Source organism: Carcharhinus amblyrhynchos, chromosome 8, assembly GCF_965287045.1.
Source record: "Carcharhinus amblyrhynchos chromosome 8, sCarAmb.v2.hapA, whole genome shotgun sequence".
Taxonomy (NCBI): domain Eukaryota; kingdom Metazoa; phylum Chordata; class Chondrichthyes; order Carcharhiniformes; family Carcharhinidae; genus Carcharhinus; species Carcharhinus amblyrhynchos.
In genome coordinates, this window is record NC_137331.1 from 109905973 (window position 1) to 109921470 (window position 15498).

At 45.5% G+C, this 15498-nt stretch overlaps 1 protein-coding gene across 1 annotated transcript in view; it reads right to left on the reverse strand.

Annotated features, from left to right (window-relative positions):
• The window catches only part of lama1 (laminin, alpha 1), a 314737-nt gene that overhangs the window by 108211 nt on the left and 191028 nt on the right, over nucleotides 1–15498 (reverse strand). Inside the window, exons 27-29 of the mRNA XM_080194636.1 lie at nucleotides 10193–10320; nucleotides 8538–8658; nucleotides 5434–5559 (exon numbers count right to left, since the gene is read on the reverse strand). Of these exons, the coding sequence (XP_080050762.1) occupies nucleotides 5434–5559; nucleotides 8538–8658; nucleotides 10193–10320 (375 nt within the window). The remainder of the gene's footprint in view (nucleotides 1–5433; nucleotides 5560–8537; nucleotides 8659–10192; nucleotides 10321–15498) is intronic.

Consider the following 15498-nt stretch of genomic DNA (forward strand, 5'->3'; position numbering starts at 1 on the left):
TCAGCTGACTCACGTTTGCGTACCAAATAGCGTTTGGTAGCGTTTGCTACCAAATAAACCTGTTGGACTTTAAGATGGTGTTGTGAGATTTCTTACTGTGTTTACCCCAGTCCAACGCCGGCATCTCCACATTCGAGTCAATTGCCAGGTTTTGAGAGCTTTTCATTACTAAAAATGGAGAATTATTATATCAGACCTTTATTGCATTGCGTGTGCTTAATAGTGAAAAACACAAGATTAAAAAGTGGGAATCTGGCATGCAGAATATTAAATCAGAAATTCTTGCCATTTCTTGCTAAAATACTTGTTCTAAAATTAAAGTTAATTGTTAATTTTGGTGCCCAGAAGGGTGGGTTTCTGCCATATATCTCAAAAGGAATAATTAATTTTAGAGCCTTTAAATTTGGCTTCACCAAGAAACTGCTGCAGATCGATATATGATTGTAAATGGGAGACATACTCAGAGATGTCAGAACATGTACAAAATATATTGGCAAAATAATTTGCGATTTAGCATTAGGTTTGCCATGTGGTTTAGTGTTCAGAATCGCTATGGTGGTAATTCTACTGAACCACTACACGTAAAATAAAAATAAAATTATATGGAGGGATGAGGTCTCAATGACTCAGTTATGAATTGTATCATCTCCTGTGGTACTAAGTCAGGCTCCAGGTTCAGAAACATAGCAACATAGAAAAAAGGAGCAAGAGGTTGGCACAGTGGCGCAGTGATCAGTACTGCTACCTCACAGCTCCAGGGACCCGGGTTCAATTCTGGCCCTGGGTCACCGTCTGTGTGGTGTCTGCACGTTCTCCCCGTGCCTGTGTGGGTTTCCGCTGGATGCTCTGGTTTCCTTCCACAGTCCAAAGATGTGTGGGTTAGGTTGATTGGTGATGCTGAATTGACCCTAGTTTCAGGTGGATTAGCAGGGTGAATTAGTGGGGTTATGGGGCCTCTGTGGGATTGTAGTCCCACACAGATTTGATGGGCTGAATGGCCTCCTTCTGCACAGTTGGGATTCTGTGACTGAGCCCCTCGAGCCTGCTGCACCATTCAGTATGACCACGGCTGATCCTCTATCTCTTTATTCCCTGGTCAGTGTTGAGCCTTCTTATGTCAACATACGTTCCCCCAGGGGAAAGTCCCAGGGGAATGTGGGAACCAGAATCCCACGCTCAAACCCTTCAGGAAAGAAAGCATGTTTGGCTGTTTGGGCTTTGATTTAGCCTTGAGAGTTCATTGGCACTGACCATCCCAATTCAAAGATGAGGGCGGTCAGTGGATAAAAGTGTAGCAGGAACTCCCTCCTTAATATCAGAGTATGAGCTGAGCCACAATGTTGTATGACTGGAGCACAGAAGTCAAGACTGACAGTTTATTGCCGCACTGAGGGAGTGCTTCGCTGTCAGACACGCTGGGTGGTATTTTCCCACACAAATCGTAGTGGGTGGGGGCGGGGTAGGGGCAGACCATACAGAGATCCTCGAGTGGAAATTTCCAGCCTTGGGACGAGAGCGACTGGAAAATCCTGCCTGCTATCTCTTGGATGAAGTATTAAGCTGCAGCCCTGCCTACTCTCTCTGGTGTAAAAGTTACCCTACACTATACGGAAGAAGGGCAAAGGAGTTATTCCTAATGTCCTCAACATCACTTATCCATCAGCTAACATCACTAGAAGTGGGTAATCTGGTCATTACCCCATTGCTGTTTGTAATAGTTTTCTGACTGCAATTTGGCTCCTACATTAAAACAGTGACTACACTTCAATAAATTCTTCTTTGGCTATAAAGCACATAGAGACGTTCTATATAAATGCCAGAATTTCCTTTTTTACTTCATTAATGCACCCTATTGTGTGGCACTACAATGGTGCCAAATAGAATAGATTCAGAACAGACCTAGCAACTCGAGACTGGGAATCCACGAGGTGCAGAGGACCATCAGCAGTAGCAGAATTGTATCCAGCCACAATCTGTAACCACATGGCCTGGCAAGTCTCTTGGTTCCTTGACCATCAAGCCAGTGTCACTCACTGACCATCAGACCAGTGGTCAACCCTGGTTCAATGAGGAATGTTGAAGAGCATGCCAGGACACCCAACCAGATGAATCTGAAATTGAGGCGCTAACCTGGTGAAGCTAGGGCCACATGCATACTCAACAGTGGAATCAGGATATTATTAACAGAACTAAGTGATCCCACAATAAACAGATCAGATCTGAGCTCTGCAGTCCTACCACATCCAATGGTGGATGGTTGTGCGGTTAAACAACTCATTGGAGAAGAAGGCTCCCCAGCACATCAGTGCAAAAGACACGGCTGAAGCATTTGCAAACATCATTATCCAGAAGTGCCAAATGGATGACCCATCTCGGCCTCCTCCAAAGGTCTTTAGCAGCAAAAAGAGAGGGAGACAGGAAGGAGGAAGATATTGGGCATTAGTCTAGCATCTGTCAGAGGGAAAATGTTTGAAGTTATTATTAAAGGTGTTATAACAAGGCACTAGGAAAAATTCAAGGCCGTCAGGAACAGTCAACATGGTTTTGTGAAAGGGAAATTATGCGCAACCAGTTGATTGGAGCTCTTTGAAGGAGGTACATGTGATGTACTGTACTTACAGGTTTCCAGATAGCATTAAATAAGGTGCCACATCAAAAATTATTACATTAAATCAAAGCTCATAGTGTAGGGGATAAAATATAGGCATGGATAGAAGATTGGCTAGCCAACAGAAAACAGAGAGTTTGTCATAAATGGGTCTTTTTCTGTTTGGCAAGATATGACAAGTGGCATGCCACAAAGATTGGGATCTCAACTTTATATATTTATACAAAGACTTGGATGAAAGGACTGAAGGTATGGTTGCTATTTTGCTGACAACACAAAGTAAATTGTAGGAGGCTACAAAGGGAATAGATAGTTTAAGTGAGTGTGCAAAACTCTGGCAAATTGAATATAATGTGGGCAAATGTGAACTGGTCAATTTTGGCAGGAAGGATAAAAATGAAGCTTATTAATTAAATGGTGAGAGATTGCAGAGTTTGGAGGTGCAGAGGGATCTGGGTGCCCTAGTGCATGGATCACAAAAGGCCAGTAAGCAAGTAATGAGGAAAGCTAATAGAATGTTATCATTTATTGTGAGGGGAATTGATTACAGAAGTGGGGAGGTTATGCTTCAGTTTACAGGGCATTTTGAGACCACCTCTGGAGATTGTGTATAGTATTGGTCTCCTTATTTAAGGAAATTATTGAGTTGGATGACCAGCCATGATCATAATGAGTGACAGAGGAGGCTCGAAGGGGCGAATCTCCTCCTGCTGCTCCTATTTTCAACCTTTCTACGTTTCTATGAAAGGTGTAAATACATTAAAAGCAATTCAGAGAAGGTTTACCAGACTAATACCAGGAATGGAATAGTTCCCTTATGAGGAAAGGTTGGAGAGGTTAGGTTTGTATTCACTAGAGTTTGGAAGAGTAGGAGGTGACTTGACCAAAACCTTTCAGATCCTGAGGGATATTGATGGGGTAGATGTGGAAAGCTTGTTTCTGCTTGTGGAAGAATCTAGAACTGTTAAAAAATACAGAGTCATTCATTTAAGATGGAGATGAGGAGAGCTATTTTCACTCAGAGGGTCATGAGTCTCTGGAACTCTCTTCCTCAAAAGGCAGTGGAAACAGAGACTTTGAATATTTTAAAGCCTGAGTTAGATAGATTAACCAGGGGGTGAAAGGTCATCGGGGATAGGCAGGAGGGGTTGAGGTTACAATCAGATCAGCCACGATCTTATTGAATGGCAGAGCAGGCTCAAGGCTCTGAGTAGCCTATTCCTTCTCCTAATTTGTATGTTTGCATGTAAAAACAGTGTTCCAGGGTGTGATTTGATTTTCCGACTTCGTTAATCAGTAGAATTTGACTTCCAGTTAAGATGAAGGGAGCCAGCTAATGTCCAGTTGTAACTGAGCCAGGAACAGCCGGGATTGAAAGGATATCTAACATTCAAGATCAGAATTGTTTGTTCTTTTCTCTATCAACTTATCCATCAAACTGTCCAATAACGCATATTACTATTGATTGGCCCAGCACGCAATCTGTCTTTTCGTATATTCAGTAATTCATCCAGAATTGTCTCTCCTGACATACTCATTGGACCATCTGCATCAATATTTACTCCATCTGTCCAGCCATCAAGCAAATTAGGTATCAGTCTATCTCAGAATCTGAATTTAATGTTCATTTGACACTCAAATGTGAAATTAAATCAGCATGTTTAACAATTGTTCAAAATTTTAGATATTCAGATCAGCCACGTTCTTATTGAATGGTGGGGCAGACTCAAAGGGCCAAATGGCCTCCTCCTGCTCCTACTATGTGTGTTCATGTGTATGTATCTACGATGCTGGTGGAATTTAAATCTGATTTTAAAAATGTGGAATTGAAAGGTAGGCCGTGTTTTTGCTGGCTTGTCCCTCCCATCGATGGGCAGAGCAAGATGGTAGAATCATGTGAGAGCTGAGAAACCAGGGTCATGCCCGATTCCTTGGCTCTCGCGATCTTACAAGAGCCAGATTTACAGCGAAGTGATTGTTTCAGGATTTTGACCTGGCGACTGTGAAGGAACAGCGATATATTTTCAAGTCAGGACGATGAGTGGCTTGGGGGCGAACTTGCAGGTGATGCTGTTCGCATGTATCTGCTGACCTTGTCCTTGGAGAAGTCCCCCTTGTTCAAAAGCACTCAGTACTGGGAGCCATACCCTGGACCTACTGATCACCTCCCTGCTCCCCCCCCCCCGCACTGCAACATCCATCCTGCCTTCACTCACTTGGAATGTTTCGTAGATCCTGGGTCTTGGGGGTTGCATTACCAGTAGCTACCACCACTCTTGGTGGCGCTAATTGCAATGGCCAGCCACTGGTCTCTGATCGTCTGGCTCTTATACACCTCTATCAGGTGTATAAGACGTTGAGAGGTATTGATCGAGTGGACAGTCAGAGGCTTTTTCCCAGGGCTGAAATGGTTGCCACAAGAGGACACAGGTTTAGGGTGCTGGGGAGGAGGTACAGAGGAGATGTCGGGGGTAAGTTTTTCACTCAGAGGATGGTGGGTGTGTGGAATCGGCTGCCGGCAGTGGTGGTGGAGGCAGATTCGACAGGGTCTTTTCAGAGACTTTTGGATAAGTACATGGAACTTAGTAAGATAGAGGGTTATAAGTATGCCTCGTGCTGCCAAATAAACTTGTTGGACTTTAATCAGGTGTTGTGAGACTTCTTAGAGGTGTGTTGTAAGATTAAATTCTGCCATGTGTAACAGCAAGTGATTTCCATAATTTGATGCAGTCACTGCATTCATATAAAACACAATGTACTCTTCAATTTGATTCCAGTCTTGTAAATCTTTGCCCGAATTACATCCCTCTGTAAGTGGCACCTACCTGACATTTGCCGGTATCGAGGTCACAGACGTTACTGTGGTTGTTGCACTGGCAAGAGACACATTCAGTATCAGGGGACTGTTGTCCATCTGCCATCTTCCGTCTATAAAAGCCAGGAGCACATTCCTTCAAAAAACAAAGACAATTTGTGAAAAGGTTAAGTCTAGGCTTTCCGACCAACAGAGCTAATTTTAACCGAAGCTACTGAGTGTGAAACTGAAGAGAGATATCGGCACCCATTTTATAAACTTATCCAATTTGAATCCCCACCGACTTCAAAGAATCATGGAATCCTACAGTACAGAAGGAGGTCATTTGGCCTGTCAAGTCTGCACTGACCACAATTCCACCCAGGCCCTATTCCCTTAACCTCATGTATTAATTGTGCTATTTCCTCTAACACTATGGGACAATTTAGCATGGCCAATCTACCTAACCTGCATATCTTTGGAGTGTGGGAGCAGACTGGAGCACCCGGAGGAAACCCATGCAGACACAAGGAGAATGGGCAAACTCTGCACAGACAGAGACCTGAGAGCGGAATTGAACCCGGGACCCTGATGCTGTGAAGCAGTAGTGCTAACCACTGAAACACCGTGCTGCTCAATTCACTGACAACTGGTTTAAAATGGAAAGAAGGAACGAGACCCAAATGAATCCATCACCATATTGAATTTGCATCGAGTCCTCATGGCTCATTGTATTTTTTGGCAAATAATTGATTTTTTTTCAAACTTGACTTTAAATTTGCCGAGGCCTTTACATCCTTCTCTCCTTCCTCCCTGCCATTCTTCCTTCCTCCTACGATCACTAGCTTATGGGCAGCACGTTGGCACAGTGTTTCGCACTGGTGCCGCACATTGCAGGAACCCAGGTTCGATTTCCAGCTCGGGTCACTGTCCGTGTGGAGTTTGCACATTCTCCCCATGTCTGCGTGGGTTTCCTCTGGGTGCTCTGGTTCCCTCCCACAGTCCAAAGATGTGCTGTTGATCAGGTGGATTAGCCATGAGAAATTCACCCTTAGTGACAGGGGGACGAGCAGGGTAAATATGTGGGGCTACAGGGATGGGGGCTGGGTGGGATTGTGGTGGTGCAGCTCGATGGGCTAAATGGCCTCCTCTGCACGATAGGATTCTATGATCCTCCATTTAAAAAAGCTCAATGTTTATGCTAAGTTACAAAAACGTGCCTGTCAAAGCAAGTTATTCTACCAACTTCCCACCTATTATAGATTATATATAGAACATCTTTCAAACACTGGGAATATTTTAATATTGCTCCCATCAGGTCAAACAGCTTATTTGGGAAGCACATTGCTACTTAAACATGAGAAAATTAGGTGAAACTTTTAAAATCATGTCAGAAATATATAGTTCTTATTCCCGTTGCAAGTTGCTATTTGCTTTCTTCAACATTTTTTGCTGTTTACAAATGGCCTACAGTTAGTCAGCAAGGACTAAAAGCTTCGTGAGAGTTAGGGTTGATAACCGTTGCATTCGCTATCCAATTACTGAGAACCCAAACATGACACAGACCAGCACTGCAAATGCGACTGACGTGGAACACGGGCTGTGGACCCACGTATGGGCCCAGTTGAGGCTGACCTCGGGTATCAGTGGGATGGCCCAGGGGTCTTCGTGAGCACAACAATCTCCATCTTCTGCTGCCAGCCATGTTTCCCAAGATGGGAAATGGGCGGGCATGAGTTTGAAATCATCCCCCCTACCCAGGACCAGACTCTGAAGTCAATGTCAAGAACATTGACTCTACATGGAAGTTCCAGCAGGCCAAACATGCTCAGGCCCTTGCCCACCATCAATCAGAATGTGGCTAATCTGCCCCTCAGTTGTATTGTCGTGAATTTGCTTGATATTCTCTGATACCCTAACTTACCCTAGCTCCATCGACTCCCAGTCTCAAAAGCTCCCACTCCCCTGGCATCCAATGATCTCCAGGAACAGAACTCCAAATCAGTGCTATCCACACATTTGGATGTACCATCACATTTAGGAGTCGATAGATCGAGCCTGTCCCACCATTCAATGAGATCACGGCGTGGTGGCACAGTGGTTATCTCTGCTGACTCACAGCGTCATGGACCCGGGTTCGATTCCCGGCTTGGGCCACTGTCTGTGCAGAGTTTGCGTGTTCTCCCTGTGTCTGCATGGGTTTCCTCCGGACGCTCCCATTTCCTCCCATAGTCCAAAGATGTGCGGGTTAGGTGGATTGGTCATGCTAGATTGTCCCTTAGTGTCAGGGGGGCTAGCTAGGGTAAATGCACAGGGTTATGGGGATTGGGCCTGGGTGGGATTGTGGTTGGTGCAGACTCGACGGGCCGAATGGCCTCCTTCTGCACGGGAGGATTCTGTGACTCTATGGCTGGATCAGGTATGAAAATCCTCAACTCCACTTTCCTGCCTTATTCCCATAAGCCCAGGCTCCCTTACTGATTTAAAATTTCAGCCTTGAACATAGGTTGACTCTCCATTCATTCATTAAGGGCCCAAATAGAATGTAGAATTTTAAATAAACTCAACATAAAAATTAGTCAACGTCCAATTCGTACCTGCTTTACATTTCAATGGGGCTTAGCTGTAGCCAGCTGTAAGCAGAGTTTGCAATGACACATCTTGGCTGTAGCATGTTGATAACTGGGTAAAGGATAGTGAGAGAAACTGAGCAGAGCTGCGAGTAGTTGTGATTTTTTAAAATTCATTCGTGGGACATGGGTGTCAGTGGCTGGCCAGCATTTATTGCCCAGCCCTAATTACCCTTGGAAGGCAGTTAAAAGTCAATCATGTTGCTGTGGCTCTGGAGTCACATGTAGGCCAGACCAGGTAAGGACGGCAGATTTCCTTCTCTAAGTGAACTAGATGGGATTTCTCCAGCAATTGACAATGGTTGCATGGTCATCAGTGGATTCCAGATATTTTTTATTGAATTCAAATTCCACCATCTGCCGTGGCAGGATTCGAACCCGGGTTCCCAGGACGTTAGCTGAGCTTCTGGATGAATAGTCTAGTGATACTAACACTAGGCCATCGCCTCCCCAGATTTTGCTTTACCTGACCAGAGATTGGTGATATAATTCAGTTCATCGGTACCTGGCAAGAGAGGCCTGCGTATCCAGGGGGGCAGTCGCAGATCTCAATCTGGTGGGCACGATCTCTTGTCGCATGAGTTGCATCCTCCTCCATCGCAATCTCCATCGAGATATCAGAGATCCTGGCAAAATGAGGACAGCCATTTGGCCAAGAGGTACTTTTTAAAATCATGATGTGAGCCAATGGGTAATGTTTGTTGTTTTTCTGAACTATGATCTGAATGGATATTGGGTACATAAAAACGCTGCAAAATTTGCATGATAAACGACATTAAGGGGCAAACGTTGTGTGTTCCCATCACCCAAAACCTGTTCCAACAAATCTTCCAGTGCTTTTGTCTTACGATGTAGAGATGCTGGTGTTGGACTGGGGGTGGGCCCAGTAAGAAGTCTCACAACAACAGGTTAATGTCTAACAGGTTAATTTGGAATCACGAGCTTGGACATTAACCTGGTGTTGTGAGACTTCCTATTCTGTCTTATGGTGAGACACTGGTCAATTTACTGTGACTTCCAGGCTGTATTTTGGTATTTGAAGAATGTCTTTTTATCTCATTTTTGGTCAATTTATTTGCTGTGAACCACCAAGAAATTATTTTTAACTGTTATTTTGCGGAAATGGTAACAAAGGGGCTAAGTTTTCGTTCCAAGACACAGGCGATTTGAAGGTGGGTGCACAGGTTCTCAGCATTCAGGTCTCCCAGTGTGGATAGAGCCTGTAATGGTGACAGGCAGGGTTGGGGATGAAGACGGGGTTGCGGGGGGGGGCGGTGCGATGAGAGTCAGTCACAGGCTCTGGCAGCTGTGCTCAGAATATGATTTAAACAATTTACAAGTCTTCAGAGAGCATCACCAGGTGAAGCATCCTCGGGCACCCCTGGTCCACTCCCTTTAGCTCCCCCCACTCTGCTCCGCGCTGATGGAGCCGAACCTGCCATCCTTATATACATGGGGCTTCCAGAGATGGCCACATGATTGCCTGCCTCCTGGAAAAATCTCTTCCATGGCCACATCCGGGTCCTGATCTGGGATTTGGCCTGGTGAAGGGATCAGGCCCAAGCATCAAAATTCAGCCCAGTGAATCTTCAGTCTTGCGCACCAAAGTAAAATGCCTCAACCACACAAGTGCCGGGATCTTTCTCTTCCCATAGGGCGGCATGGTGACACAATGATTGGCACTGCTGCCTCACAGCATCTGGGCTCAATTCTGACCTCAGGTCAATGTCTATGTGGAGTTTGCACGTTCTCCCCGTGACTGCATGGGTTTCCTCCAGGTATTCCGGTTTCCTCCCACACTCCAAAGATGTGCGGGTTAGGTGGATTGGCCATGCTAAATTGCCCCTCAGTGTCAGGGGGATTAGCTAGGGCAAATAGGTGGGGTTACGGGGATAGAGTCTGGACGGGATTGCCGTCGGGGCAGGCTCGATGGGCCAAATGGCCGCATTCTGCATTGTCGGGATTCTATAATTCCAGCCTGGAAAACCACCACCCTGAAAGAAAAAACACAACCTGGAAAATGCATGCAGAAGGAGACCGTTCAGCCCATCAAGCCCGTACTGGATCTCTGAAGAGCAATCGAAACAAGTCCTGTTCGCAGGCTCCGTTCCTGCTTTCTTCATGTTTCTAATTCACAGCTCCCTCATTTACATTCCTTACCTGCTCTGCTGGAGCCCGGTGCCATAGGAAGCTTTAATCAGGATGTATTCAATGTTGCCGAGCGCTAACATGAAATCAGTACGCGTGACAGGTTTGTCAGAGACCGAATTGAAATACTTCCACTCGTGCTGTCAAAATAAAAGGCTGTTAGAGACTTCAAACACCATTAACAGGAAGAGATCAAATAACGTTCAGCCCTCAATTCACTGATAGCTGAAGAACTCGCGATTCCAACTAAAAAGCAGCTTTTTCATTTGAAGGGTGTCATGATTAGACAATCCATCCTGTGACGAGACTGAGGGAGGGTGGGCGCCTGGTGGGGCTCCCCACTGCATTTGATTAGGGAGCACTCATTAAAAAGTTGTTTGTGGCACTTTCTACTTTTAAGAGGCCCCCCCCCTCTCCTGCAACACCTCCACAGCTCTCTTAAAAATTGATTAGTATTTGTGGCATTGTCATAAAACAGCAAAAGGGAATGACTGGCGCACTCCTTTCCGTCAAGGCACAAGTCAGGAGTGTAATGGAATATTCTCCGCTTGCCTGGTTGTGTGCAGCTCCAACAACACTCAAGAAGCTTGGCACCATCCAGGACAAAGCTGTCCGCTTGATAGCTACCCCTCTCACAGTCTCTCCAACACTGATGCACAGTGGGCAGCCGTGTGTACCATCTACAAGACGCACTTGCAGGATCTAACCAAGCCTCCTGAGACAGCACCTTCCAAACCCATGACCACTACCGTGTTAAAAGTACAAAAGCAGCAGACGCAAGGGGCAGGATTTTCCGATCCCCCTGCGGCTTGTTTTCCCAATGGTGAAAGTCGCTCACCATTGGCGGGATCTTCTGGATCTAACCATGTAAAGTTTATTCATTAGTCACAAGTAGGCTTACATTAACTCCGCAATGAAGTTACTGTGAAAATCCCCTAGTTGCCACACTCCGGCGCTGGTTCGGGTACACTGAGGGAGAATTTAGCACGGCCAATGCACCTAACCAGCATGTCTTTCAGACTATGGGAGGGAACTGGAGCACCTGGAGGAAACTCACGCAGACACAGGGAGAATGTGCAGATTCTGCATAGACAGTGACCAAGCTGGGAATCGAACCTGGGTCCCTGGCGCTGTGAGGCAGCAGCGCTAACCACAGTGCCAGCTATGTTGATGGCATTTTGCACGGCTTGCTGATTTCATGGCCGGGGAAGTCAGTGCACCGGGTGTTGGGGGGAGTGGTGGTTCCTTCTGAGTCACTCCAATATTCAGCTGGTGGGAAGGGCCAGAAAATCTCACCCCATGGCAACATCCCCACCTGGAGGTTCCCCTCCAAGCCACTCACCATCCTGACTTGGAAATATATCGCCGTTTCTTCGCTGTGGCTGGGTCAAAATCCTTGAAACTCCCTTCACTAACAGCACCGTGGATGTACCTACACCTCATGGACTACAGCAGTTCGGTTCAAAGAGGCGGCTCACCACCACCCTCTTGGGGCAATTAGGGATGGGCAATAAGTGCTGCCCTAACCAGCGATGCCCACATCCCAGGAACGGATAAGAAACACAATATCCAGAGGGGCAAGTTTTGATTGACTTGAAGCAGAGTTCCCTCATTTGGGAGGTTGGATTAAAAAGCTTTATAGATGGAATAATGATGTGGGAAGTATTTACTGTATTTTCATGGGATGGAGTTACAACCAGGTGATGAAGTGATACTGCGGGGAAAGAAAGTTTCACAGCAGCATCGGGGCAATAAGACATTTGCTCTAAACGTCCTGGTTTAGTGACCAGTGCTTTACAAACTGGCTCCATTGACTTTATTACACGTGGTAGTTACATTCCTGGTTGCCTGGATTTAATAATGTTGAAATAAGTGTTCACAGATCAACACTTCAACATTTACGAGGCTCTTCTCCCAGCAATTAATTTTTGTACTCTGCATTATTTTTGACATGAAATAGACTTAAATCCATATCACAGTCATTAACTTTGCTCCATGTGAAACCTTTGATGTGACTCAAACGTTCCCGAGAAGCAGAGGGAAAAAAAAAATGCCGCATTTAATCAAATGATAAACCACAGGAAAGGAGCCTAACTGTTGTACGGTCATTAATCTGTGGATCTAAATGGCCTTTTCTCCCCTCTCAGAGAGTCATTAATTCACGTCACAGCCATCGGTGTATAAAAGGGTTGTCTACTGTGCTGATTTAAATGGGCACTGTGTATTTTCCCACTAGGTCCCCTTCAAACTGGAGCTCATCAGCAGCTGCAATAATAAAAAAAATCATTTTATTCCAAAAGTGTGAATATAGTTTTTTGTTAGAAAATGAAATGGAAGTAGTAAATTTAAGAGGACCTGTTCCTTTGAAGATATCTAATTCTGCTAAAGCAACTTTCTCTTTCAAAGATGATTTAAAAACAGGGAATGAGTTATATCAAATCCCAAAGGAAATTTAGTTAATAACAAAGTCCGGTGGGTAGAATGGGGGAAGGGCAGGAAGCACAGGACGGGACAATGATCATTAATCCTGGATCCTCCCAGTCTGATAGAACGGTGAGCTGCCGGAATGGTGACTGCTCCATCAATAGGCCAGGGTTTGATTTGATTTGATTTACATAAGAACTCAAGAACAACATTTGATTTATTGTCACATGTATTAGGATACAGTGAAAAGTATTGTTTCTTGCATGCTGTACAGACAAAGCATACTGTTCATAGAGTTCATGGGGAGAAGGAAAGAAGAAAGTGCAGAATAGTGTTACAGTCATAAATTCATAAGATATAGGTGCAAAGTTAGGCCATTCGGCCCACTGGGTCTGCTCCGCCATTTGATTATGGCTGATATGCTCCTCATCCCCATTTTTCTGCCTTCTCCCCATAACCCTTCATCCCCTCACCAATTAAAAATCTGTCTAACTCCTCCTTAGATTTATTCACTGGCCCAGCATTCACCTCACTTTGGGGTAGCAAATTCCACAGATTCACAACCCTTTGGGAGAAGTCATAGCTGGGGTGTAGAGAAACATCAGCTTAATATAAGGTGAGTCCATTCAAAATTCTGACAGCAGCAGGGAAGAAGCTGTTCTCGTGTTGATTGGTACGTGATCTCAGACTTTTGTATCTTTTTCCCGATGGGAGAAGGTGGAAGAGAGAATATCCGTGGTGTGTGGGGTCCTTGATTCTGCTGGCTGCCTTTCCCAGGCAGTGGGAAGTGTAGACAGTCATTGGATGGGAGGCTGGTTTGCGTAGTGGTCTGGGCTACATTCACGACCATCAGATTAAAAACATTGGCTGCGCCATTTAGGATAGTGGGGTTTCCTGTCCTCCCAACCAAAGAGTTGGGTGAGTGCACACCCCAGCTGATACTGCTGATCCCACAGCCATTTAATGCTCCGACAAATGGTAATTGGCTGGAGGAGGAACTTCTGTCCCTTCACTCTGGAGGAAGTCCTGCCTCAGAAAGCCTCTGGCCAGTCTGACTGACCAGCAGCTCTGCAGTCTCCAGCTCTGGACGCAGCAGTTCAGGACCAGGAAAGTTTTCAAGGTCTCGGTCAGGGGGAGGGTGTGAGCCCCAGGGGATTCGGCAGGGGGTAGTGGGGATGTTGGTGCGGAAGCTAGTGGGGGGGAGAAAGGATTGTAGGAGACAATAGAAGCATGGAGAGTGGTGGAATTTAATAACATAAGGGGGCTACTCACCTATGGCCTGAGCAGGGACCCCTACAGCCTTCATCCCTGCCCCAATATCCTCGCATCAGTCTGACAATTAAGGCTGGGTGGGCAATGATCGTTACGTGGTCAATAATTGGCCACTTAAGGGCTTCAACTGGGGCAAGAATGGGCTGGCTGGTCAGGGTCTTGCCCATTCCAGTGTAAATTTAGAGAGAAGGCCATCTGAGGAACTTTACACCAAACGCCCAGCTCCCAGACTATCAACACGCCCACAGGCCAATGTAAATTCAGTGTAAATGTTCTGGCCAATAAGCTAGAATCTTCCTGAAAGTCCAGTACTGCCTTGTTGGTTTAATCATACAGCCTTAACTAAATAAATACAAAACAATGTTTCACTGTTATGCTGAGTGAAACATTCCGAAAAATTAAAACCCACACAGCTAGCTTTCCAAAGATTAATGGTTGCAGTGAGTTGGGAGTGTAAGTCTTTAATGAGACACATGATGTGGATAATCTCCTCCTGCCCCACCAGCCACCGAGACATTAGTGCCCATTTTCATTCCAGCCTTGGAGCATTTGCTCCACCTCTGGTGGGCGTACCTTCATTTGCCTTGGCTGCAAACTCTTGAATTTTTTCCTTAAATTTCTCTCACCGAAACTTTCCAGCTCCACTGTGGTGGATTTTCCCACACTGGGCGTGGCGATCCATATAAAATCCCACTGACTTCGGCAGGACTGGAGGAATCTGCCAGCGGGAGGGGCTGGAAAATCTCACCTTAAGTTAAGTTTCATGTAAATCATTGAAACATTGCAGCTAGAAGCAGGAGTAGGCCATTCAGCCCTTTGAACCTGCACTGCCATTCATTATGACCATCAAATTCAATATCCTAATCCTGCCTTCCCCCACAATATCCCTTGATCCCTTTAGACCCAAGAGGAATAGAGTCATCGAGGTTTACAGCGTGGAAACAGGCCCTTCAGCCCAACTTGTCCATGCCGTCCATTTTTTTAAATCCCTAGGCTACTGCCAATCGCCAGCATTTGGGCCATATCCCTCCTTACCTATCATACCCATGTAACTATCTAAATGCTTTTTAAAAGATAAAATTGTACCCTCCTCTACTACTACCTCTGGCAGCTTGTTCCAGACACTCACCACCCTCTGTGTGAAAAAATTGCCCCTCTGGACACTTTTGTATCTCTCCCCTCTCACCTTAAACCTATGCCCTCTAGTTTTAGACTCCCCTATCTTTGGAAAAATATATTGACTATCTAGCTGATCTGTGCCCTCACTATTTTATAGACCTCTATAGGATCACCCCTCAGCCTCCTAAGTTCCAGAGAAAAATGTCCCAGTCTACCCAGCCTCTCCTTATAACTCAATCCATCAAGTCCCGGTAGCATCCTGGTAAATCTTTTCTGCGCTCTTTCTAGTTTAATAATATCCTTTCTGTAATAGGGTGACCAGAATTGAACATAGTATTCCAAGTGTGGCCTTACCAACGTCTTGTACAACTTCAACAAGACATTCCAACTCCTGTAGTAAATGTTTTGACTGATGAAACCAAGCATGCCGAATGCCTTCTTCACCACTCTGTCCACCTGTGATTCCACTTTCAAGAAGCTATGAATATGTACCCCTAGATCTC